The sequence below is a fragment of the Pseudophryne corroboree genome, chromosome 12, assembly GCF_028390025.1.
Source record: "Pseudophryne corroboree isolate aPseCor3 chromosome 12, aPseCor3.hap2, whole genome shotgun sequence".
NCBI classification, from domain to species: Eukaryota; Metazoa; Chordata; class Amphibia; order Anura; family Myobatrachidae; genus Pseudophryne; species Pseudophryne corroboree.
Window position 1 is genome coordinate 75,195,373 of NC_086455.1, and position 27,904 is coordinate 75,223,276.

At 49.5% G+C, this 27,904-nt stretch overlaps 1 protein-coding gene across 2 annotated transcripts in view; it reads right to left on the reverse strand.

Annotated features, from left to right (window-relative positions):
• The window catches only part of CDAN1 (codanin 1), a 390,144-nt gene that overhangs the window by 300,881 nt on the left and 61,359 nt on the right, over nt 1-27,904 (reverse strand). For both annotated transcript variants that reach the window (XM_063947654.1, XM_063947653.1), the window contains exon 6: nt 26,737-26,815. In XM_063947654.1, coding sequence (XP_063803724.1) covers nt 26,737-26,815 — 79 coding nt within the window. The remainder of the gene's footprint in view (nt 1-26,736; nt 26,816-27,904) is intronic.

Below are 27,904 nucleotides of genomic sequence, written 5' to 3' on the forward strand. Positions count from 1 at the left end.
TTTAATTGGCAAAATTAATCTGGTTTTGCCATGTAAAAGATTGCCACATTAAAAAAACACTAGCAAAACCTCTAACTTTCCGATTCTCATGCTTTTAGGCATCCCAAGATGCTCCGTTCCTTCCCCCCTTTACCCCGCCTCCATGCTCAGGCAGATCAGTTTTGTCAACAAGCCCAAGGCAGGAGCAAGATAGGTGTAAAGGAAGACAAGGAAGACATGGTACATACAAGAACACACTCTCACAGATCAGAGAAGGAAACCGGCGACCAAGAGAAGAAAACCCATAGAATCCAGGTGCATCAGGGTGGACGCCCTGTGGACCCTATGGACCTCGAAGAAAGAGTTAACCAAGGTGAGTCTACCTTAACTCTCCTTTCTTTTTAGGGTTCTATAGCGCTTCACAGCTGAGATAATGGGGATGTCCAAAAGCAGTTGTTTGAGAGAGGGGACACACCTGACCATATAGAAGAATCCGGCGCTCAAAGGAAGCTTCCTGGGAAGTGAATGTATCAAAGGCATAGACCCTAAAGCTGGGTACACACTGGTAGATCAATGGATCTGCAGATATATCTATAGTCGGATCGGGCAGTGCGTTGTGCATATACAATACCCGATCCTGATGTCACGAACTGGACGGACATTTACATGCGCCCACCCAGTTCAGCCGTCAATCACCGCCGGCTGCTGCAGCATGTACGACACACAACGATACACCAAAGTATCTGTAGATATATTGGTCATCGTGTGTGCTGCAGGGCCGACGCGATATGTCTGAACAACAGCATTCATAGACATATCATTGGTACACACTGGCCGACTGGCCAACGATCTATCATCCGTTCAATAGAAAGGTTGAAATATCGGCCAGTGTATGCTTAGCATAACAAAAGGTGTGAACAGAAGACCACATAGCCGCCTTGCTCAATTGTTCGGTGGACGCACCGCGGCGTGCTGCCCACAAAGGACCCACAGAGCGAGTAGAATGAGCAGAGACTGTAGCCAGTACAGGTAAGTCAGTCTGCATATTTGCCTGTGAAATAGTCATGCAAATTCACCTTGCCGGAGTCTGTCAGCTGCCCAACCCCTCTTGTTGAATCCATAGAGGACAAAGAGGGAATCCACAGCTTTTTGTTGAGACGGGACGCCATCATGTCTACCTGTGGCAGTTCCCATCGATTTGTAATCTGAATGAAGACTTCGTGATGAAGTCCCCACTCTCCCGGGTGAAGGTCGTGCCTGCTGAGGAAGTCTGCTTCCCAGTTGTCCACCCCCGGAATGAACACTGCTGACAGTGCTTGCACGTGATTCTCCGCCCACCGAAGAATCCTGGTGGCTTCCGCCATCGCGACTCTGCTTCTTGTGCCGCCCTGGCGGTTTACATGAGCCGCCACGGTGATGTTGTCTGACTGAATCAGCACCGGTTGGTTGCGAAGCAGGGGCTCCGCTTGACTCAACGCCCTGTTGAATATGGCCCTTAGTTCCAGGATATTTATGTGCAGACAAGCCTCCTGACTTGACCACAACCCTTGGAAGTTTCTTCCCTGAGTGACTGCCCCCCACCCTCGGAGGCTCGCATCCGTGGTCACCAGGACCCAGTCCTGTATGCCGAACCTGCGGCCCTCGAGAAGGTGAGCACTCTGTAGCCACCACATTAGAGACACCCTGGCCCTGGGGGACAGGGCGATCAGCCGATGCATCTGAAGATGCGATCCGGACCATTTGTCCAACAGATCCCATTGAAAGATCCTCGCATGGATCCTGCCGAAGGGAATGGCTTCGTACGATGCCACCATCTTTCCCAGGACTCGCGTGCAGTGATGCACCGACACCTGTTTCGGTTTTAAGAGGTCTCTGACTAGAGTCACGAGCTCTTGAGCCTTCTCCGTCGGGAGAAACACCTTCTTCTGGTCTGTGTCCAGAATCATGCCCAGAAAGGGCAGACGCGTCGTAGGAATCAGCTGCGACTTTGGGATATTCAGAATCCAGCCATGCTGTTGCAACACTTCCTGAGAGTGCGCTACACTGATCTGCAACTGCTCCCTTGACTTCGCCTTTACGAGGAGATCGTCCAAATATGGGATAACTGTGACTCCTTGCTTTCTCAGGATCACCATCATTTCTGCCATTACCTTGGTAAATATTCTCGGTGCCGTGGAGAGCCCAAACGGCAACGTCTGGAATTGGTAATGACAGTCCTGTACCACAAATCTGAGGTACTCCTGATGAGGCGGATAAATGGGGACATGCAAGTAAGCATCCTTGATGTCCAGAGACACCATAAAATCCCCCTCTTCCAGGCTTGCAAAGACCGCTCTGAGCGATTCCATTTTGAACTTCAATCTTTTCAGATAAATGTTCAGGGACTTTAAATGTAATATAGGTCTGACCGAACCGTCCGGTTTCGGTACCACAAACATTGTGGAATAGTATCCCTTTCCCTGTTGAAGAAGGGGAACCTTTACCACCACCTGCTGGAAAAATAGCTTGTGAATTGCCGCTACCACTACTTCCCTTTCTATGGGGGAAGCTGGCAGGGCCGATTTTAGGTAACGTTGAGGGGGCATCACCTCGAATTCCAGCTTGTATCCCTGAGACACAATCTGTATAGCCCAGGGATCCACCTGTGAGCGAACCCACTGGTGGCTGAAATGTCGGAGACGCGCCCCCACCGCTCCTGGCTCCACCCGTGGAGCCCCAGCGTCATGCGGTGGATTTAGTGGTGAACTAGCTGTAAGGTGCAGCTTTTTCCTCTACCCCTGCCTCTAGCAAGAAAGGAAGCACCTCTGACCTTCTTGCTTCTTTGTGCGCGAAAGGACTGCATTTGGTAATACGGTGCTGTCTTAGGTTGTGAGGGAATATATGGCAAAAAGTTTGACTTCCCAGCAGTAGCTGTGGAAACCAGGTCCGAGAGACCGTCCCCAAACAATTCCTCACCCTTGCAAGGTAACACCTCCATGTGTTTTTTGGAGTCGGCATCACCTGTCCACTGCCGAGTCCACAGGACCCTCCTGGCAGAAATTGACATTGCATTAATTCTAGAGCCCAGTAGGCAAATGTCCCTCTGGGCATCCCTCATATATAGGACAGTGTCTTTTATATGCCCCAGGGTGAGCATAATGGTATCCCTGTCCAAGGTATCCATTTCCTCCGACAGATTATCTGTCCACGCTGCTACAGCACTACACATCCACGCCGACGCAATTGCCGGCCTCAGTAGAGTCCCTGAATGTGTATAAACAGATTTCAGGATACTTTCCTGCTTTCTATCTGCAGGATCCTTTAGGGTGGCCGTATCCTGCGACGGCAGGGCCACCTTCTTAGATAAGCGTGTGAGAGCTTTATCTACCCTAGGGGAGGATTCCCAGCGCACCCTGTCCTCTGGCGGGAAAGGGTACGCCATAAGTAACCATTTGGAAATCAGGACTTTCTTATCTGGGGAATCCCACGCTCTTTCACATAACTCATTTAACTCATGTGAAGGGGGAAAAGTCACCTCTTGCTTTTTCTCCCCATACATATAAACCCTCTTGTCGGGGACAGGGTTTACCTCTGATATGTGTAAAACATCCTTCATCGCTATAATCATGTAGCGTATAGCTTTTGTCATTTTCGGTTGCAATTTTGCATCCTCGTCGTCGACACTGGAGTCAGAATCCGTGTCGACATCTGTGTCAACCATTTTGGATAGTGGACGCTTTTGAGACCCTAAGGCCTCTGCGCTGTAGGATCAGGCATGGGTTGAGACCCTGACTGGCCTGAGGTATCAGCATTATCCAACCTTTTATGTAAGGAGTTTACATTATCATTTAACACCTTCCACATATCCATCCAATCAGGTGTCGGCACCGTCGGCGGCGACACATCAGTCAACTGCACTTGCTCTGCCTCCACATAGCCCTCATCGTCAAACATGTCGACACACGCGTACCGACACACCACACACACAGGGGAAGCTCTAAATGAGGACAGGACCCCCACAAGGCCTTTTGGAGAGACAGAGAGAGAGTATGCCAGCACACACCCCAGCGCTATATAACCCAGGGATTACACAGTACTTTAGTGTTTACCCAGTAGCTGCTGTATTATGAATAATGCGCCTAAATTTATGTGCCCCCCCCCCCCCTCTCTTTTTCACCCTTCTACCGTGATTCTGCAGGGGAGAGCCTGGGGAGTTTCCTCTCAGCGAAGCTGTGGCAGGAAAATGGCGCTGGTGAGTGCGGAGGACGAAGACCCCGCTCCCTCAGCGGCAGGCTTCTGTCCAGCGTTTTCTGTAAAATAAATGGCGGGGGCTCATACATATAACAGTGTCCCACTGTCTATATGCAGTTTTCGCCAGGAGGTATCAATTGCTGCCCAGGGCGCCCCCCCCCCTGCGCCCTGCACCCTACAGTGACCGGAGTGTGTGGGTTAGTGTGGGAGCAATGGCGCACAGCTGCAGTGCTGTGCGCTACCTCATGTGAAGACAGGAGTCTTCTGCCGCCGATTTCAATGTCTTCTCCGCTTCTGCCGGCTTCTGTCTTCTGGCTCTGCGAGGGGGACGGCGGCGCGGCTCCGGGAACGGATGACAAGGTCAGGTCCTGTGTTCGATCCCTCTGGAGCTAATGGTGTCCAGTAGCCTAAGAAGCGCAACCTAGCCGCAGTTAGTAGGTTTGCTTCTCTCCCCTCAGTCCCACGTAGCAGAGAGTCTGTTGCCAGCAGAAGCTCTCTGAAAATAAAAAAACCTAACTAAAATACTTTCTTATTAGCAAGCTCAGGAGAGCTCACTAAAAGCACCCAGCTCTGTCCGGGCACAGATTCTAACTGAGGTCTGGAGGAGGGGCATAGAGGGAGGAGCCAGTGCACACCAGATAGTACTAAATCTTTCTTTAGAGTGCCCAGTCTCCTGCGGAGCCAGCTATTCCCCATGGTCCTTACGGAGTTCCCAGCATCCACTAGGACGTTAAAGAAATCAGAAAGAGACAAGAGAGCGCCCCCAAAGACGACACCCACCAGGCCGATGCAGTTGCCAGAAGGAATAGAGTCTTTGCTGTCAGAAACTTGACATTCACTGAATCAGGAGTTTAAAAAGAGGCTCTTGAAGTGCATTGAGAACCACTGACAAATCCCAAGGAACCATGGGAGGGACGTAGGGAGGTTGAACTCTGACACACCTTGGAGAAAGATGAGAACATCCGGCAGTGGAGCAATCCTGCGCTGGATCCAGACAGACAGAGTAGATATGTGCACTTTGAGAGGAACCAGGCGGAGTCTAAGATCCAATCCAGATTGAAGAAACGCAAGGATCCAGGAAACCCTGAACACCAGAGGGTTATAGCGTCGGGCAGCGCACCAATAGAAGTAGGTATGCCACACCCGGTAATAGATACGGGCTGAGGCTCTCTTCCGTGCTCAGAGCATGGTCTGAACCAAAGCGCGAGAAAAACGTTTGGACCTTAGGAAAGATGATTCAAGAGCCACGCCGTCAAAGACAGATGGGCTAGGCCCGGGTGGAGACAGGGACCCTGAGATATCAGGTCTGGTGTTAGAGGAAGTGGGAATTTATGGACAGACTCTGTAGATCAGAGAAACAGTGACGCCTGGGCAATGCCGGAGCTATTAGAAGAACGGTGCCACCTTCCTGCTTGAATTTCCGAAGAATATGTGGCGGGGGGAGGACTGGAGGAATGACGTACGGCAGGCAGAAGTGCCACCTTATGGTCAAGGCGTCCACGAAAGCTGCTTTGGGACCTCCTGTCCTGGACCCGTACACGGGAACTTTGCAGTTGTGACAGGAGGCCATGAGGTTGTCCCTATTTGCTTGCGCTCCAGGAGCTGGAAGACCTCTGGGTGTAGAGACCACTCGCCGGTGTGTACGTCATGCCGGCTGAGGAAGTCCATCTCCCAGATCAGCATCCCCGGGATGACGAGATGGCAAGATGGTGGTGTTCAGCCAACCAGAGAATGTGAGCTACATCTTGCATCGCCGAAAGACTGCGGGTGCAGCCCTGGTGGTTGAGGTAAGCCACTGCAGTGGAGTTGTCAAACTGAATCAGGACTGGTTTGCCTCATAGCAGATCTTGCACCAGAGTGGGAGCTATGTATATCGATCGAAGCTCCAGAACAATGATTGCGAGGCAGCTTTCTGCAGGTGATCAACAGCCTTGAAAGGAGTGCTATCTGGTCACTGCAGCCCATCAGCGGAAGCTGGCATCTGCGGTGAGAAGTACCCAATACGGAATCCAGAAGTGTTGCCCCTGGTTGAGATGGTCAGTACGGAGCCACTAGGTGAGGTACAATCGGAACTCTGGGAAGAGAACTATCATCGGAGACCTGATCAGGTGGGGGTGTCCATTTCACCGGGAAAGGTTCAGTCATTGTAGGGGCCTGGAGTGGAACTGGGCGTACTCCACCATGCTGAATGTGGAGACCATGGATAAGAGGACTAGCATGGTCGAGTGGATGGACATCAGACGACTGTGCAGCAGTCTGCGTATGCGTTGCTGCAGTATTGACATTTTGTCGGCAGGCAGGAAGAGTCGTTAGACCAGAGACTCGAGGAGAGCTCCCAGATGTAGCATATGTTGTGAAGGCATGAGGGGGTGACTTTTTCCAGTTGATTAGCCAACCATGTTGCTGTAGGAAGTCAACAGTTAGCTGGAGATGGCGTTGCAGGACCTCTGGGGAGTGTGTCAGAAGGAGCAGGTCATCCAGATAAGGGAGTACCCCCTGACACGAGACAAGCCACAATTCTTCTATCCGTAGTCTCCTTTAGGGAAGAAGTTGACGGTATAGGGAGGGTGGAGGATTTATATGCGGGCTACTGTATGTACTAAGTCTCCCACTTAGTACAGTCAGACGCTGGAACAGGATAAAAAAAAGTCAGTCGCTTGGGAAGTAGAAACTTTTTACCAGGAGTATTCCAGGCTTCCAGTATTCCAGACTGAGGAAATTCATCTTTAACCCCTTAATAGCTGAGAAAGTAATGATTCGGGAGCAGGCTACTCATGTTCAAATTGAACCCACCTTACCTGTCCTGTTGCCAGCTCGCAGTCCTGGGGTACCCACCAGCGCTAGCCTCTGCTCCCCTTGCCCCGCCGGAAGTACCTGGCCACGGCAAGAGTTTTGGCGCCTGCGGGGGTGATGGAGCAGTAGTGCTGGCATCCATAGGACATCCTAGCGCTGCTGCTCAACAATGTTAAAAGTAAAAATAAATGAAATTGTAAAATAAAAGCTTGGAGCTGCTTAGAAGCAGCCCCACTGTTTAAGCGGTAATCCAGCTCCTGCCAGCACCAAAACGAAACAGATCTGCCTGAGCATGGAGGCGGAGTATAGGGGGGGCATCTTGGGATACCTAAAAACGTAACTGTTTAGTGCCAGTCCTATACCACCACCGATACACCACTGTCTCTCCTATGGAGCCCTACGGAACACGAAGAAGAAGGGTACATTTCTGGGCTAAAGACCCGATCACACAGCGGTATCAACAGTCAAGATATGGAGTCAAGTAAACTATGAAAACGCCCAGAAGCCCATATATTTTTTATAATGCCTACAAACAACCGATCCAAGGAAGAAGCTGGGTTTTTTTTGGAGGGGGGGGGGACTTGGAACCCATCATGCTGTTTTGATAAAAAAATAGTCCCTAAATTTAACAATCTTAACTTTTAGGAAAGCTTTCTTTGGACTTAGGAATCTTAAATGATTTTGTCCAGTTCAACCTTACTACATTAGAAATCGGTCTGAATCAGACTCTCCCACAAAGTATATCCATGCAGAGCATTAGTACTTGCGGTGCATCTATTTACAGTGTTGCTTGAAAGTTTGTGAACCCTTCAGCATTTTCTATATTTCTGCTGAAATTTTGCCTAAAACGTTCTCATATATTCACATAAGTTCTAAAAGCAGATAAAGAGAACCGCTCCAAACAAATGAGACAAAAAAAATAAAAAATTGATGTGCTCATTTTTTTATTGATATATCGGAGTGGCAAAAGTATGTGAACCATTAGGCTTAGCAGATATTTTGAAGGTGAAATTAGAGTCAGGTGTGAGTGGACAACCTGTCTTTTTAAAAGAACAGGGATTATTATTATTTATTTATTTATTAACAGTTTCTTATATAGCGCAGCATAGTCCGTTGCGCTTTACAATTAGAACATGTATCAATGGGCCTAATTCAGACCCTATCGATGATGAGCACAAATCGATATGAAGTGTTTTATGCACATCTGCACGCCAGTTTGTGGAAGTGTATTATGCCACGAACAAAGGAGATTTCTGAGGACCTCAGTAGAAGAGTTGTTGATGCTCATCAGGCTGAAAAAGGTTACAAAAGCCATCTCTAAAGCGTTTGGACTCCACCAATCAACAGTCAGACAGATTGTGTACAAATGGAGGAAATTCCAGACCATTATTACCCTCCTCAGGAGTGGTCGATCAACAAAGATTACGTCAATAGTGTACAAGGTCACAAAGGAACACAAGGAAACCTATAAGCAAATGAAGGCCTTTCTCACATTAGCTAATGTTATATTTCATGAGTCCACCATCAGGAGGACACTGAACAACAATGGTGCGCATGGCAGCACGATTGCTAGGAGAAAGCAGCTGCTCTCCAAAAAGAACATTGTTGCCCGACTGCAGTTTGCTAAAATCACATGGACAAGCCAGAAGACTATTAGAACAATGTTTTGTGGACAGATGAGTCCAAAAGAGCTTTTTGGACCAAATAAGTGGTGTTATGTTTGGAGAAAGGAGTACACTGCATTGTAGCATAAAACTCATACCATCTGTGAAACACATGGGCCTGTTTTGCTACATCTGGCCCAGGATGACTTGCCATCATTGATGGGGTTCACTATGGTATGCCGGCGGTCGGGCTCCCGGCGACCAGCATACCGGCGCCGGGAGGCCGACCACCGGCTTACCGACAGTGTGGCGAGCGCAAATGAGCCCCTTGCGGGCTCGCCACGCTACGGGCACGGTGGCGCGCGCCACGCTATTTTATTCTCCCTCCAGGGGGGTCGTGGACCCCCACGAAGGAGAATAGTGTCGGTATGCCGGCTGTCGGGATCCCGGCGCCGGTATACTGTGCGCCGGGATGCCGTCAGTCGGGATACTGAAGACCACCCCAATGATGGGATAATCAATTCTGAACTATACCAGAAGATTCTAAAGGAAAATGTCAGGACATCTGTCCATTAGCTGCATCTCAAGAGAACATGGGTCATGCAGCAAGACAACGACCCAAAGCACACAAGTCATTCGACCAAAGAATGGTTAAAGAAGAATTAACTGAAAGTTTTGTAATGGCCAAGTCAAAGTTCTGACCTTAATCCAATATATATGTTATAGAAGGACCTAAAGCAAGTATTCATGGGAAGAAACCCACCAACATAACAGAGTTAAAGATGTTTTGTACAGAGGAACAGGGTAAAATTCTTCCAAGACAATGTTCAGTATTAATAAACAAATTTTTTACATGCAGTTATTGCTGCACAAGGGGGTCATACCAGATACTGCAAGCAAAGGTTCACATACCTTTGCCAAGCATAGATATGTGATTTTGGTTCATTTTCCTTAAAAAAATAAGATTTTACTCACCGGTAAATCTATTTCTCGTAGTCCGTAGTGGATGCTGGGAACTCCGAAAGGACCATGGGGAATAGCGGCTCCGCAGGAGACTGGGCACAACTAAAGAAAGCTTTTAGGTCACCTGGTGTGCACTGGCTCCTCCCACTATGACCCTCCTCCAAGCCTCAGTTAGGACACTGTGCCCGGACGAGCTGACATAATAAGGAAGGATTTTGAATCCCGGGTAAGACTCTTACCAGCCACACCAATCACACCGTATAACTCGTGATACCATACCCAGTTTAACAGTATGAAAACAACTGAGCCTCTCAACAGATGGCTCAACAATAACCCTTTAGTTAACAATAACTATGTACAAGTATTGCAGACAATCCGCACTTGGGACGGGCGCCCAGCATCCACTACGGACTACGAGAAATAGATTTACCGGTGAGTAAAATCTTATTTTCTCTGACGTCCTAGTGGATGCTGGGAACTCCGAAAGGACCATGGGGATTATACCAAAGCTCCCAAACGGGCGGGAGAGTGCGGATGACTCTGCAGCACCGAATAAGAGAACTCAAGGTCCTCCTCAGCCAGGGTATCAAAGTTGTAGAATTTTGAAAACGTGTTTGCCCCTGACCAAGTAGCAGCTCGTCAAAGTTGTAAAGCCGAGACCCCTCGGGCAGCCGCCCAAGATGAGCCCACCTTCCTTGTGGAATGGGCTTTTACTGATTTAGGATGCGGCAGTCCAGCCGCAGAATGCGCCAGCTGAATTGTGCTACAAATCCAGCGAGCAATAGTCTGCTTAGAAGCAGGAGCACCCAGCTTGTTGGGTGCATACAGGATAAATAGCGAGTCAGTTTTCCTGACTCTAGCCGTCCTGGAAACATAAATTTTCAAGGCCCTGACTACGTCCAGCAACTTGGAATCCTCCAAGTCCCTAGTAGCCGCAGGCACCACAATAGGTTGGTTCAAGTGAAAAGCTGATACCACCTTAGGGAGAAACTGGGGACGAGTCCTCAATTCTGCCCTATCCATATGGAAAATCAGATAAGGGCTTTTACATGACAAAGCCGCCAATTCTGACACACGCCTGGCTGAAGCCAAGGCCAATAACATGACCACTTTCCACGTGAGATATTTTAGATCCACGGTTTTAAGTGGCTCAAACCAATGTGATTTTAAGAAACTCAACACCACGTTGAGATCCCAAGGTGCCACTGGAGGCACAAAAGGGGGCCGAATATGCAGCACTCCCTTAACAAACGTCTGAACTTCAGGTAGTGAAGCTAGTTCTTTCTGGAAGAAAATCGACAGAGCCGAGATCTGTACCTTAATGGAGCCTAATTTCAGGCCCATAGTCACTCCTGCTTGTAGGAAATGCAGAAATCGACCCAGTTGAAATTCCTCTGTTGGGGCCTTTTTGGCCTCACACCAAGCAACATACATCCGCCATATGCGGTGATAATGCTTTGCAGTTACATCTTTCCTGGCTTTAATCAGCGTAGGAATGACTTCCTCCGGAATGCCCTTTTCCTTCAGGATCCGGCGTTCAACCGCCATGCCGTCAAACGCAGCCGCGGTAAGTCTTGGAACAGACAGGGCCCCTGCTGCAGCAGGTCCTGTCTGAGCGGCAGAGGCCATGGGTCCTCTGAGATCATCTCTTGAAGTTCCGGGTACCACGAGTATTGTTCTTACTCCTCGTTTTCTTATTATTCTCAGTACCCTTGGTATGAGAGGCAGAGGAGGGAACACATAAACTGACTGGTACACCCACGGTGTCACTAGAGCGTCCACAGCTATCGCCTGAGGGTCCCTTGACCTGGCGCAATATCTCTCTAGTTTTTTGTTTAGGCGGGACGCCATCATGTCCACCTGTGGCCTTTCCCAACGGTTTACCAACAGTTGGAAGACTTCTGGATGAAGTCCCCACTCTCCCGGGTGTAGGTCGTGTCCGCTGAGGAAGTCTGCTTCCCAGTTGTCCACTCCCGGAATGAACACTGCTGACAGTGCTAAGACGTGATTTTCCGCCCATCGGAGAATCCTTGTTGCTTCTGCCATCGCCATCCTGCTTCTTGTGCCGCCCTGTCGGTTTACATGGGCGACTGCCGTGATGTTGTCTGATTGGATCAGTACCGGCTGGTTTTGAAGCAGAGGCCTTGCCAGACTTAGGGCATTGTAAATGGCCCTCAGTTCCAGAATATTTATGTGTAGGGACGACTCCTGACTTGACCAAAGTCCTTGGAAATTTCTTCCCTGTATGACTGTTCCCCAGCCTCGAAGGCTGGCATCTGTGGTTACCAGGACCCAGTCCTGTATGCCGAATCTGCGGCCCTCTTGAAGATGAGCACTCTGCAGCCACCACAGTAGAGATACCCTGGTCCTTGGAGACAGGGTTATCAGCCGATGCATCTGAAGATGCGATCCCGACCACTTGTCCAAGAGGTCCCACTGAAAGGTTCTTGCATGGAACCTGCCGAATGGAATTTTGCTTCGTAAGAAGCTACCATTTTTCCCAGGACTCGTGTGCAGTGATGCACCGATACCTGTTTTGGTTTCAGGAGGTCTCTGACTAGAGATGACAGCTCCTTGGCTTTCTCCTGCGGGAGAAACACTTTTTTCTGTTCTGTGTCCAGAACCATCCCCAGGAACAGTAGGCGTGTGGTAGGAACCAGCTGTGACTTTGGAATGTATAGAATCCATCCGTGCTGTTGTAGCACTTCCCGAGATAGTGCTACTCCGACCAACAACTGCTCCTTGGACCTCGCCTTTATAAGGAGATCGTCCAAGTACGGGATAATTAAAACTTCCTTTCTCGAAGGAGTATAATCATTTCTGCCATTACCTTGGTAAAGACCCTCGGTGCCGTGGACAGTCCAAACGGCAGTGTTTGGAATTGGTAATGGCAATCCTGTACCACAAATCTGAGGTACTCCTGGTGAGGATGGTAAATGGGGACATGTAGGTAAGCCTCCTTGATGTCCAGGGATACCATGTAATCCCCCTCCTCCAATAATCCCCTTGAGCGATTCCATCCAAAAATTTTTATGTATGTGTTCAAGGATTTCAAATATAAAATGGGTCTCACCGAACCGTCCGGTTTCGGTACCACAAACAGTGTGGAATAGTAACCCCGTCCTTGTTGAAGTAGGGGCACCTTGACTATCACCTGCTGGGAATACAGCTTGTGAATTGCCTCTAGCACAGTCTCCCTGCCTGAGGGAGTTGTCGGCAAGGCAGATTTGAGGAAACGGCGGGGGGGGGGGGGGACGCCTCGAATTCCAGCTTGTACCCTTGAAATACTACTTGAAGGATCTAGGGATCCACCTGTGAGCGAGCCCACTGATCGCTGAAATTTTTGAGGCGGCCCCCCACCGTACCTGGCTACGCCTGTGGAGCCCCCCCGTCATGCGGTGGACTCAGAGGAAGCGGGGGAAGAATTTTGATTCTGGGAACTGGCTGACTGGTGCAGCTTTTTCCCTCTTCCCTCGTTTTACACGCTTGCATTTCTGAAGCCGAAAGGACTGTACCTGATAATACAGTGCTTTCTGAGGCTGTGAGGAAACCTGAGGTAAAAAAAATTTCTTCCCAGCTGTTGCTGTGGATACGAGGTCCCAGAGACCATCCCCAAACAATTCCTCACCCTTATAAGGCTCTATGTGCCTTTTAAAGTCAGCATCACCTGTCCAGTGTCGGGTCTCTAATAACCTCCTGACCGAATGGACATTGCATTAATTCTGGATGCCAGCCGGCAAAATATCCCTCTGTGCATCCCTCATATATAAGACGACGTCTTATGTTCGCAAAATAGTATCCCTGTTTGACAGGGTTACAGACCACGCTGCAGCAGCACTATCTGCAGGTCTCAGTCTAGTACCTGAGTGTGTAAATACAGACTTCAGGATAGCCTCCTGCTTTTTATCAGCAGGTACCTTCAAAGTGGCCGTATCCTAAGACGGCAGTGCCACCTTTTTTGACAAACGTGTGAGCGCCTTATCCACCCTAGGGGATATCTCCCAGCGTAACTTATCCTCTGGCGGGAAAGGGTACGCCATCAGTAACTTTTTAGAAATTACCAGTTTCTTATCGGGGGAACCCACGCTTTTTCACACTTCATTCACTCATTTGATGGGGGGACAAAACACTGCCTGCTTTTTCTCCCCAAACATAAAACCCTTTTTTAGTGGCACTTGGGTTAATGTCAGAAATGTGTAACACATTTTTTTATTGCCGGGATCATGTAACGGATGTTCCTAGTGGATTGTGTATATGTCTCAACCTCGTCGACACTGGAGTCAGACTCCGTGTCGACATCTGTGTCTGCCATCTGAGGGAGCGGGCGTTTTTGAGCCCCTGATGGCCTTTGAGACGCCTGGGCAGGCGCGGGCTGAGAAGCCGGCTGTCCCATAGCTGTTACGTCATCCAGCCTTTTATGCAAGGAGTTGACACTGTCGGTTTATACCTTCCACCTATGCATCCACTCTGGTGTCGGCCCCACAGGGGCCGACATCACATTTATCGGCATCTGCTCTGCCATCACATAAGCCTCCTCATCAAACGTGTCGACACAGCCGTACCGACACACCGCACACACACAGGGAATGCTCTGACTGAGGACAGGACCCCACACAGCCCTTTGGGGAGACAGAGAGAGAGTATGCCAGCACACACCAGAGCGCTATATAATTTAGGGATTAACACTATATTGAGTGAATTTTTCCCAATAGCTGCTTGTATATACAATATTGCGCCTAAATTTAGTGCCCCCCCTCTCTTTTTAACCCTTTGAGCCTGAAAACTACAGGGGAGAGAGCCTGGGGAGCTGTCTTCCAGTTGCACTGTGAAGAGAAAATGGCGCCAGTGTGCTGAGATAGCTCCGCCCCTTTTTCGCTGACTTTTCTCCCGCTTTTTTATGGATTCTGGCAGGGGTATTTATCACATATATAGCCTCTGGGGCTATATATTGTGATATATATGCCAGCCAAGGTGTTTTTATTGCTGCTCAGGGCGCCCCCCCCCCAGCGCCCTGCACCCTTAGTGACCGGAGTGTGAAGTGTGCATGAGGAGCAATGGCGCACAGCTGCAGTGCTGTGCGCTACCTTGGTGAAGACTGATGTCTTCTGCCGCCGATTTTCCGGACCTCTTCTTGCTTCTGGCTCTGTAAGGGGGACGGCGGCGCGGCTCCGGGACCGAACACCAAGGCCAGTTCCATGCGGTCGATCCCTCTGGAGCTAATGGTGTCCAGTAGCCTAAGAAGCCCAAGCTAGCTGCAAGCAGGTAGGTTCGCTTCTTCTCCCCTTAGTCCCTCGCTGCAGTGAGCCTGTTGCCAGCAGGTCTCACTGTAAAATAAAAAACCTAATTATATACTTTCTTTCTAGAAGCTCAGGAGAGCCCCTAGTGTGCATCCAACCTCGGCCGGGCACAAAATCTAACTGAGGCTTGGAGGAGGGTCATAGTGGGAGGAGCCAGTGCACACCAGGTGAACTAAAAGCTTTCTTTAGTTGTGCCCAGTCTCCTGCGGAGACACTATTCCCCATGGTCCTTTCGGAGTTCCCAGCATCCACTAGGACGTCAGAGAAAAAGAAGAATGTCTATTTTCTTTGTCTCATTTGTTTGATTTCTCTTTATCTACTTTTAGGACTTGTGTGAACATCTGATATAGTTTTAGACCGAATTTCAGCAGAAATATAGAAAATTCTTTAGGGTTCACAAACTTTGAAGCACTACTGTAGCACAACTTTTGCAGTCTTTCTAGAAAACAACTCATTAATGCCAAATTCTTCTGCATGAACAACCGCCCTCAAGTGTCAAGAAAATATCCTCTTCCCTTTGTAGTTAAACCTTTGCAGGAACTGTATTGTTAGCAATACCGATGGACTGAGAAATCCCCTCTCTCTGCCTGGAATGGGAGGTCAAAGGAACAGGTTCTGTGGATGGGGACAGCGACACTGATGCTTGCCCCGCTCAAACAGAGTTATCAGTGCAAATACTGCTATAGAACAAAGGGGGTCATTCTGACCCGATCGCTCGCTGCAGTTTGTCGCAGCGATCGGGTCGGAACTGCGCATGCGCCGGCGCATGGCAGCTTACATTGCCTAGCGATCGCCTCTGAGATAGAAGCGGTCGCTAGGCGGGAGGGGGCTGAAGGGAAGGGGGAGCGGTCCGGCCAACGCAGGAGTGTCCGGACCGTTGGGGGTAGCGGGAGCGACGAGCAACTCCCGGCCAGCTGCAGGAGCTACGCTGGCCGGGAGTTACTCCTCAAATACAAAGACATCGCCTCTGTGCGATGCTTTGTATTTGTGCGGTGGGGCCGGCACGGACATGCGGGGCGGACTAGCCCTGTGCTGGGCGTCCCCCTGCATGTCTGAGTTAACGATCGTAGCTGTGCTAAATTTAGCACAGCTACGATCAACTCGGAATGACCCCCAAAGTAAGACAAGCAAATGAACAAACTAATTTCTACTACTCCTTGGGGACTGATGGGACGTAGAGTTGGAGGTTCTTGCTATAAACAAGTTTACCTTGGCGTGTTTCCTCTTAACACTCTACACCCCAAGGTTATCCCCAGAAAGATGAAAAATGTGTACAGTGCTGTCATCAAGGAGGGGGGCACCTGGTCAGCAATTTCCACATGTACTGAACGTCAAAACCTTGCCATACTTAAAAGGACTTCGTGTTTAATAAAATTTCCAAGCCACCAAGCGCCTGAATAGCTAATGCCCAGCGGGATCAATACCACACTCTAATCCACTCAGAGTGAAATAAAAAAATTAAAAAAAACTTCAGAAACCAGAATGTCTCAGACAAGGTTATGATTTTACAGTCATCTTGTGTTATACAGCAACCTGCAACCACACCAAACATGGTGGGATCATCAGCTGCCATACTCCCATAAACAAAGTACAATGAATCGGTTATTCAGATGAACCTCTGCTTTTACACCACTGTTCTACTGTGGCTCTTCTTTTACTTTGCATAAATTGTGTCAATCTCATTGAACAGCTATCTTCAGCTTTATTCTGAATTACTATTATCCCCCTGAATTAACCACACACTGTAAACAGCAATGTATGTACAAATCATATTGTCACTAATGGAGAATGTATATGGAAAAAGGCAGGAAGATAGATAGATAGATAGATAGATAGATAGATAGATAGATAGATAGATAGATAGATAGATAGATAGATAGATAGATAGATAGATAGATAGAGATTTATGGTAAGAACTTACCTTTGTTAAATATCTTTCTGCGAGGTACACTGGGTTCCACAGGGATAACATCAGGGTGTAGAGTTGGATCTTGATCCGAGGCACTAACAGGCTAAAAGCTTTGACTGTTAGCAGGATGCTAAGCGCCACCTCCTCTATAACCCCGCCTCCGTGCACAGGAGCCCAGTTTTGTTAACCAGTCCAATGCAGTAGCAGATAAAAGAGACGACAACAGTTAGTGGCCACATACACCACATTCTCAAGACAGGAGAAGGTGTCAGCGGCTAATGCCATACAAACCCAAAGTAGCTAAGTGGGTCAGGGTGGGCGCCCTGTGGAACCCAGTGTACCTCGCAGAAAGAGATTTAACAAAGGTAAGTTCTTACCATAAATCTCCTTTTCTGCAGCGGGGAACACTGGGGTTCCACAGGGATAACATCGGGGGTGTCCTAAAGCAGTTCCTCATGGGAGGGGGGACACTTTAGCAGACACAAGAACCCGGCATCCAAAGGAGGCATCCTGGGAGGCGGAAGTATCGAAGGCATAGAACCTTATGAACGTATTCACTGAGGACCACGTAGCCACCTTGCACAATTGTTCAAGGGTCGCACCAAGGCGGGCCGCCCAAGAAGGTCCAACAGACAGAGTAGAATGGGCTTCAATGGTAGCAGGAGGTGGGAGGCCAGCCTGTACATAAGCATGTGCAATCACCATTCTAATCCATCTGGCCAAGGTCTGCTTGTTAGCAGGCCAACCACGTTTGTGAAAACCAAAAAGGACAAAGAGGGAATCAGATCTCTGAAGAGAAGTTGTCCTCTTCACATGAATACGGAGAGACCGTACCACATCCAAAGACCGCTTTTTGGAGGATAAACCTGGAGAGGTAAAAGTCGGAACCACAATCTCTTGGTTAAAGTGGAAAGATGACACCACCTTGGGCAGATAACCAGGGCGGGTTCTAAGAACCGCACGGTCACAGTGAAAAATCAGAAAGGGTGACCGACAGGACAAGGCACTCAAGTCTGAAATCCGTTTAGCAGAGGCAATAGCCAGCAGAAACAAGACCTTTAGAGTAAGCCACTTAAGGTCCACAGACTCAAGAGGTTCAAACGGAGACTCTTGTTAGGCGTCCAGAACAACCGACAAATCCCATGGAGCAACAGGCGGGACATAATGGACAAAGTGGGCGTCTAAATGGAAAATGAGGTTCAATACAAACAAATGCAAGGTTATGCATTTCGGGACTAAAACCAAACTTGCAGCCAACATTCTAAATGGGGAACGACTAGATAAAACAGATTTGGAAAAGGATTTGGGGGTACTCATTGATAGGCTTAATAACCACACAATATGTCAAAGCGCAGTAAAGAAGGCAAGTAAGCTGCCGCTGTATAAAGCATTGGTACGTCCGCACCTGGAATATCGTGTTCAGTTTTGGGCATCACTGTATAAAAAAAAAAAAGTTATCGGTGAACTCGAAAGAGTTCAAAGGCGAGCTACTAAATTGATTAAAGGCCTAGAGGGACTGGATTATGAGGAAAGGCTTAATAGGTTGAATATGTATACACTAGAAAAGAGGTGCCTAAGAGGGGATATTAATATCTTCAAATATGTAAAGGGGCATTACAAAGAGTTATCAGAGGAACTATTTATTAAAAGAACACAGTTTAGGACACGTGGGCACTCGCTGTGGCTGGAGGAGAGAAAGTTCCAAACGCGACGGAGGAAAGGGTTCTTCACTGTTAGGGCAATTAGGATGTGGAAATCCCTACCATGGAAGGTGGTAATGGCGGACTCTGTAAATGGATTTAAAAAAGGAATGGATACATTTCTGAACGAAAAGGATATCCAAGGTTATAATATTTAAAATATCAAAATGGTTAATCCGGGGGTTATACGAGTTATAGTAGTTAACTAGTCATAAAACATTACTCAGCGGGTATGTAGATTCATCACAAGTAAATACCGGTTGAACACGATGGGCAAATTGCCTCTTTTCAACCTCAATTACTATGTCACTATTGCTAACCATACATCAGACCAACTTCAGACCAACTTTCCTCCAACTCTCCAAACCTCCAGCCATCCAACTTTTCTGTCCAACTAAAACAGTGCTCCACACATCTAACCAACTTTTCATCAGACCAGCAGACCAGCCAACTTCTCTCCAACTTATGATGTCACAGAAGTAGGCGGACAGTGCCTGTCTACTTCTGCATGTTTACCTGACGTAGAGGATGAAGGGGAGAGTCATTGAGTGACAGGGAGAGGGTAACAGGAGAGAGGGTAATTGGGAGATAGTGACGCAGAGGAAAGGTAGAGGTTGAGGCACTGGGTGACAGGGAGGGAGTGGGAGACGGATAGGCAGAGGATGACAATGTGAGTCAGTGGGTGATAGTGAGAGGCAGCAGGTGATGCTAGGGAATGGGTGACGGTGACACAGGGAATAGAGGGTGAGGCATCGGGTAACTTGGACAGATAGTGGGAGACGGAGAGGCAGAGGATGATGGAAATAGGCAGGGGTGACGGTGAGATAGTGGGTGACTGGGTAGCAGCATATGACAGCTGTGGCAGTTTGAGAACGGGGGCGATCAGTGTAGTAGCAATCTCCCAGCATCCACCGACCTCCGCAGCCCTGCACACAGCAGTGTGCTGGGCTGGGGAAACAAGTTGCTGTGCTGCCACTGAGAGGCAAGGGGGAAGGGAGGGTAATTAGTACCCACTTCTACACCTTCTGTTAGTGCCCCTGCTCCCTTTCTGCCCGATTGCTCTGTGCCTTCCTCTCTCCGTCCTTTGTGCCTCCTCTCGGCTTCCTACATCTCCTGACCAGGTGACACTGCTGCCTACACCCCCAGCCCACCTCTACACAGGTGACACAGCTGGTTATCTCAAAATCAGTCTGCAGGATCCCACCCCTCGTGACCTTGTCGCCAATGTCCTTCTTTTGGGATCACTCATGTCTCCGCTGGCTGCGTCACCACTGGCAGCAGCAACTCCCAGAGCACCGGAGCCCTGACTGACCTGCGGCTGTGTATGGAGAGGGCCAAGTCAGCAGCAGCCAGGCAACGTCAGGAAGGGGGTGTGGGGGGTCTATCAGCGGGAGGAGTTGCGGACCCCGACATCACTTACTTAAAACTGTGCTGATTCAGAGGTCATGGCTTCCTGCAGAGCCCCGCCGGGTTCTCGTACCCACTAGCTACTGCCGAAATGCACCTCTGACAGGGGCCATATGTATATGAAAAAAATCTGGATTGACAGGTGGCCCCAAATGTGCATCTGCCAGAAATGCTTTGCTTCAGCTGGTCCCTGTCGGTGGGCCGCCTGGGAGCCACCGGGCCCTAGGCATCCGCTTTGGATGCTTAGTGGTAAATCTGCCACTGCCGATTACTCCAGCAGACCTGTAAGGTGGCACGCATCATGCCCCTATTCTCCCACTGGGGTATGGCCACGCTAGGGAGCGCTACATGAAGGGGCAGATGCTAGCTCGCCAGGGAGTCACAGTGCGCCCTGACTGCGCTTGGGGTTCGGTGCAGGGAGTGTGTGTACTCACTCAGGCTGGCTCCCGTCTCTGCTGCCCATGGCACCCGGGGGGGGGGGGAGTAACCACAGGAGGGGTGTGGGGGTGCCGAGGGGGTCCGCAATCGTAGGTGGGGTGCCGCGATTGCGGAGTTGCAGTGATCTCCGGTGGGGTGCCACTGCAGGGGGTCCCAGTGTGACAGGGGCAGCTCAGCAGCAGTGATGAACTGCCGCAGCTGCCCATGAACCTCCTCCCAGCTCCCGCTCCCCTGCCGCCGCTGACGAGTCCTGGTGTCCCAGGGGCAGCAGGTAAGTACTCCTGCTGGGGAAGTGGTGGACCCTGCGGCTGGAGCATGTTTGCAGCGGGAAGGTGTCACCTGGACCTTTGCCTGGAGTGGGATGGTGGAGGCTGGACCCGGACTGCAGCTTTGAATGAGGCTGCAGGACCTGTGTGACAGCGTCGAGGTGGCGCCTGGATGGTGGAGGCGGTGAGGTGTCCGGTCCCGGTGGTAGTGACTGGTGAGGCGAGTGGTCCCTGCGGCGGTGCGGACATGACAGCGGCAGACGGCAGAGCCAGGTGAGTGGTTGCCTTGGAGTGCGTGCGGATAGGGGTACTGATCGCGCGGGGGGGGGGGGCGTGCCGCGTGAACGCTGTTGCATTGCGGCAGGTGACATGCTGTGGCCAGAAACCGATCGTCGGGAGGGGGTGCCGGGTGTTCGAGGGTGGATGGAGTGCGGGCGGGGGACCGATCCTCTCCTCCCTCTCAGACCTGTAATGCTGCTGGTGTCCCAGTGTCACAGAGCTGGTTCTCCTCCTGACGCCGCTGACGAAATGACAGGGGCAGTCTGGCAACAGTAGTGGACTGCTGCAGCTGCCCCTGAACCTCATTCCGGCTCCTGCACCACAATGCCGCCGCTGCCGAGGATCCTAGGCTGACAGTCAGCACAGCCGGCAGTGATGGGTAACAAGGAGGCGGACACTGCTGGCCAGTGTCCACCTACTTATCGTTCAGTTGGGGGAAAAGTTTCCCCTACACCTGAACGATTAGTTGGGAAAATCAAACAGGTTTGATTTTCCCAACTAGTTGGACAGACCGTTTCTGGCCGTTTTTTAGCGTGTGGGAGCAAACGGCTGATAATCGTTTGCTCCCACACACTGCCAGATTATCTTTCCAACCAGCCAACTAGTTGGCTGGTTGGAGAGAAATCGTTCTGATGTATGGCCAGCATTAGTTTATAAGGAGGTTGAATCTGTAAAACACCCTGAGTGAAAGTATGAATGTCAGGCAAAGACTAAATTTTTTTCTGAAACCACACCGACAAGGCAGAAATATGAACCTTGAGGGAGGCCAGACGAAGGCCTAAGTCCAGGCCCTGTTGCAGGATAGCCAAAAGTTTGGCAGTACTGAACTTGCATGCATCATAATTGTGAGTCGCACACCAGGCGAAGTAAGAATTCCAGACCCTATGATAAATCCGAGCAGAAGCCGGTTTACGGGCCTTCAACATAGTTTGATTGACAGCCTCAGAAAAACCTTTGGCCCTTAGTACGGAAGCTTCAAGAGCCACGCCATCAAAGCCAGCTAGACCAAATCCTGGTAGACACAAGGGCCCTGAACGAGGAGATCTGGGCGCTGTGATAGTAGAAGAGGACGCTCTATCGATAGACCCTGCAGGTCTGAGAACCAATGCCGCCTGGGCCACACCAGAGTGATTAGAAATAGTATTCCTCAATGCTTGAACTTCCTTATCACCCTGGGCAGAAGTGACACCGGAGGGAACACGTACGGCAGCTGAAAGTTCCATGGAATTGCCAGTGCGTCCACGAACGCTGCTTGAGGATCCCATGTCCTTTCTCAGAAGACCGGAACTTTGTGATTGTGTCGAGACGCCATCAGGTCTACATCTGGTAGGCCCCACTTGTCCACTAGGAGTTGAAAGACCTCCGGATGAAGGTTCCACTCTCCGGCGTGCATGTCCTGATGACTGAGGAAGTCCGCTTCCCAGTTTAGGACCCCCGGAATGAACACTGCCGATATGGCTGTCAGATGGCGTTCCGCCCAACAAAGAAACTTTAACACTTCCATTAGTGCTTTGCGGCTTCGGGTGCCGCTTTGACGATGTACGCCACCGTGGTGGCGTTGTCCGACTGTACCTGAACAGGCCTGTTCTGTACTAGACGCAAAGCTAGTGTCAACGCATTGAACACTGACCGCAATTCCAGAATATTTATCGGGAGGAGGGATTCCTCCCTGGTCCACCGACCCTGGAGACAGTGTTGCTCCAACACCGCGCCCCAACCCCGCAGACTGGCATCCGTCGTCAGAAGGACCCAGTTGGAGATCCAGAATGGACGACCCCTGCTCAGTTGTTGGTCCTGCAGCCACCAGGTCAGTGACAGACGGACCTCCAGAGTCAAGGCTATCATGCGAGACCTGATCTGGTGAGGCAGGCAGTCCCATTCGGAGAGAATTAACCTCTGCAGAGGGCGGGAATGAAATTGAGCGTACTCCACAATGTCGAAAGCCGACACCATGAGGCCTAGTACTTGCATCGCCGAGTGTATTGACACATGTGGGCGAGAGAGGAAGCATCTTATCTTGTACTGAAGCTTCAAGACCTTCTTGGAGACAAAATCAACCGCTGATTGTTGGTGTCCAATAGTGCTCCCAGGTGCACCATGCTCTGAGCAGGAACCAGGGAAGACTTCTTCCAGTTGATGAGCCATCCATGGGCTTGCAGGAATTGGACCGTCAGTTCCAGATGACGAAGGAGAACCTCTGGAGAGTTTGCTAGGATTAACAAGTCGTCGAGATACGGCAAGATCCCGATACCTTGATGGAAAAGTACGGCCGTCATGACCTTGGTGAAAACTCAAGGAGCCGAGGTCAGACCAAAAGGCAAGACCTGGAATTGAAAATGTAGGTTGCCAATAGCAAACCACAGGTATTGTTGATGAGACACTGCAATAGGTATATGTAGGTAAGCATCCTGTATGTCCAGGGATACCATATTTGGAATTTGGAGACTTTCACAAATTTGTTCAAAGACTTGAGGTTGAGAATGCGCCGGGAAGATCCATTCGGTTTCGGAACTAGGAACAGTGTTGAATAGTACCCTCTGCCTCTGAGCCAGAGGGACCGGCACTACCACTCCTGTGTCCAGGAAAGATTGTACCACCAGATGGAGGGTTTTTGCTTTTACCAGATCCGAAAGGACGTTTGTTAAGCAAAACTGGCGAGGGGGACGTGTCTTGAAAGAGATGGCGTATCCGTGAGTGACGACTTCCCTTACTCAGGCGTCTGAAGTGGTCAGTGACCATACCTGAGCAAACCGTAGAAGTCGGACTCCCACCCTGATATCGCCCAGGGGGAGGCCCAGCCCATCATGCAGCAGGCTTGTCTGCTTTGGCAGCAGGCTGACGGGCAGCCCAGGCACGTTTAGGTTTGGGCTTAGTGGATTTGGAAGTGCGAGCCTGTTTCGGGTAAGCCTGACCCTTTGCTTTACCTGGAGGTCGAAAGGAACGAAAGAAAGTACTCTTTGCCTTCGGAGCCGAAGGAGTAGTACTAGGTAGACATGCAGTCTTAGCAGACGCTAAGTCAGCGACAATCTTGTTGAGATCTTACCCAAAAAGAATGTTTCCCTTAAAAGGGATAACCTCCAAGGTCTTTTTTGAGTCCAGATCTACAGACGTGTCCCGCAACCAGAGGATCCGTCAAGCCAGAATGGACATGGTAGACGCTTTGGCCGCTAGGATACCTGCATCAGATGCCGCCTCCTGAATATAATGAGAGGTAGTAACAATGTAAGAAAGACACTGTTTAGCATTATCAGGAAAATTAGACAGTAGTTCCGCTCTAACTTCCTGAACCCAGGCCTCTATAGCTTTAGCAACCCAAGAAGCCGCAATAGTAGGCCTATGCACAACTCCAGCCAGAGTGTAAATGGACTTCAAGCAACCCTCCATGCGCTTATCCGTCGGTTCCTTCTGAGAGGTGTCGGTAGTGACAGGCAGAGCAGATGATATCACCAGACGTGCGACTTGCGAGTCCACCGGCAGCGGTGTTTCCCAATTTGTGCTTAACTCTGCAGCGAGGGGATAACGAGCTAGCATCTTCTTAGACAGAGAGAATTTCTTTCCTGGATATTCCCAGGATTCCTGACGTATGTCAACTAAATGGTCAGAATGTGGTTTAACTAACTTAGTAACCTTCTGACGCTTAAACTTATCTGGTTTCTTAGAGGGAGCCGGTAGTTCTTCATCATCATCAATTTGAAGAATCAGCTTGATAGCCTCTAAGAGGTCAGGAACATCCACTTGGGTCAGGGATTCCCAATCAGAAGCATCTGCATCAGTGTCTGAGGGATCCGTATATGCGCCATCTTCATCAGATGAAGTATTAGTAACATGAGTGGACTGTGAGGACGTAATGGCCCGCTTAGATGACACCTTGGTCTTAGGCAGGCGAGGGTTAGGATTTTGCTTGGCCAAAGACTGATTCAATTGCTGTAACTGAGAGGACAGAGTATCTGCCCATGGCGAATTATCAGCAGGGACAATAAATGACTGTAATGGCACAGGAGGTCCCATAGGGGGTGCAAGTCTAGTTATCAGCGTAGTCAGTAAATTAGAAAACGTAGCCCACGGTGGGTCAGTAGGTGCCCCCGTTGTAGTAGACTGACTGAGGGGTACAAAGCCCCCAGCTGCAATATTTTCCTCAGAGACATCCATGGCATGAGCACTGCAGGGTCAGCCACAGAACCCTCACCCTGATGAGCTGACATTCTATGAAGGCTTTACCTTAGGGTGGCACAGTACAATAAAAGCAGACAAAGTACCTAACAAAAATCCCCCCAGATAGTGTGACTACAGGAAGTGCACACACGGAGGATTTCAGAGGTATGTGGTGACTGTAACACACAGAGAAAATATCAAGAGTATATCCTGTGATAAACACTATATTATATGAAAACCCTGATGCACTTAGCCCCCCTCAGGGTACAGAATATAGGAATAGCAGTATATGCGAGATACACGGAATGGAAATCACACAGCAGCTATTGGCGCGCACACAGTCACTTGTACAATGCAAAAATTATCACAAACAACAATAAATCTGCACTGGACTAGCAATACTGTTGTACCTGCACTACACAAGTAAAGCTAATTAGGTATATAGATAGATCAATGCACAGTAAAGACTGGATGTATATCACAGGGTACTTGTACTAAATATCCCTGACAATGTGCACTTGTTCTTAACTAACACTGTCTAAAGACATGTAGAATACTTAAGTGTCCTGTAAATGCACAGCGCTGAAGATGCAGGCGGCTTTACAGAGGAGGCATCATCCAGCAGTCCCAGATCAGCGCAGCTGTGTGTAATGGCACCCAAACACTGACAGGGAGTGAGGGAGAGAGAGAGATGCAGCTCCAGGGCGGGAACATTAGCAGCAAATGGCGCCCTGGGGCTGGGGGAGGGGCTACAGGTCAGAGTCTTATCCCCTTGCTGGACTTCACCACTGGGTACTGCGGGCATTAGAAAAATGGATTACCACCTAAATCCGACCTGTGCCCTTGCCCTGGTGGTCTAGTGGGGTCCCTGCACGGCAAGTTTCCACACTAGCACGCGCGGTCCGTCTCCCAAAGACCACACCGGATCGCGGTTTGCAGCGGGTCACGCCTGGTAGACCCTCTTACCTTCTCCTTGCAGCAGCCAAGCGATTCCAGAGAGCAGCGGCAGTGTATGTGTGCCCTATACAAGAACCGGAGCACTCCGCTGTAGTTACCCGGCAACCAGGGCGCGGGAATGTACAGCGCCGCTGGGAGGTGAGGGAGCACCAGCATGAAATGTCAGAAATGACATATAGCACTTTTAAGTGCGTATGCTGCAGCTCTGAAGTTTTCTTTCGTCTAATAAAAGCTCTTTTCAGGACTGCTCAGCGCAGCCCTCCCTGTTGTCTGTCTGCACTGCAGGCACCAACTTAAAAACAGCTCCTGTGCACGGAGGCGGGGTTATAGAGGAGGCGGCGCTAAGTATTTAGCCTGTTGGTGCCTCGGATCAATATATATACACACACACACACACACACACACACACACACACACACACACAATATAACAATCTTCAGTAATCTGAGGGAAACACTGAAGATAACATTGTACAGATGTGTCCTTATACACCTAGCCTCAATACTCCATGCAGCAGGAGTAACCTGTACATGAAGCACAACGGAACTTGACGTGAGAAAAAGTGGAGGCACCGTGGCACTTCATATACAGAGTCAGCCTCAGTTGCACATATGCTCACATCACATTGCTACAGAGACACACATTCATATAAAAAAAACTATGCTTCACAAGACTAAAGTTTGGTGTGATTCCAGCAAAAGTTTCTAAGGACACGTCTGTATATACAGTACACGAGATTCCAAAATGTGAAAAGAAACATACGTAAACTGGAAGTCGAGGACTGAAACCGCAAAAAAGACACAGTTGTGAATACTTTGAAAGTGTTGCCGCTCCACAGCATCTGTAAAATAAAAGGAGCATATACACATTAGATCAAACACGTAATACAAACCTAGAAAGCAGTGAACAGCACAACATGCAGAAAAGTCACAGAACACTCAACCAGTTACCCACTGGCATTATGGTGGCTATACATAAAGCTAGTAATATTGCTAGCAAGTAATTCACAAAAAGGGTTTAACATGCTAATTTTAACAATACTAATTCTAGTATTTGGCGTACACCCAAAGCGCACATTTGGCTTGTGCAATGAAAATAGGATTTTAATTACCTACTGGTAAATCCTTTTCTCGTAGTCCGTAAAGGATGCTGGGGTCCATATTAGTACCATGGGGTATAGACGGGTCCACCAGGAGCCATGGGCACTTTAAGACTTTAATAGTGTGGGCTGGCTCCTCCCTCTATGCCCCTCCTACCAGACCCAGTCTAGAAACTGTGCCCGAGGAGACGGACCACTTCGAGAGAAGGACTTAACACAGATAGTGGCGAGATTCACACCAGCTCACACATACAAGGCAAACCAAGCTAACCAGCTTGAAAACTCAGCATCAGCTGAACAAGAATACTTAACGAAGTAACAAACTGTACTTAACCAAGAACAAAGCAGTACTGAACCAAGTAACTACTGCAGGATCACAAAGCGCTGGGTGGGCACCCAGCATCCTCTACGGACTACGAGAAAAGGATTTACCGGTAGGTAATTAAAATCTTATTTTCTCTTACGTCCTAGAGGATGCTGGGGTCCATATTAGTACCATGGGGATGTACCAAAGCTCCCAGAACGGGAGGGAGAGCGCGGAGGCTCCTGCAGAACTGATTGACCAAACTTTAGGTCCTCAGTGGCCAAAGTATCGAACTTGTAGAACTTCATAAACGGGTTCAACCCTGACCAAGTAGCCGCTCGGCAAAGCTGTAAAGCCGAGACACCCCGGGCAGCCGCCCAGGAAGAACGCACCTTACGAGTAGAGTGGGCCTTAACAGATTTAGGACACGGCAATCCTGCCATAGAAAATGCATGCTGGATAGTGACCCTGATCCAGCGAGAGATCGTCTGCTTAGAAGCAGGACACCCAATTTTCTTGGGATCATA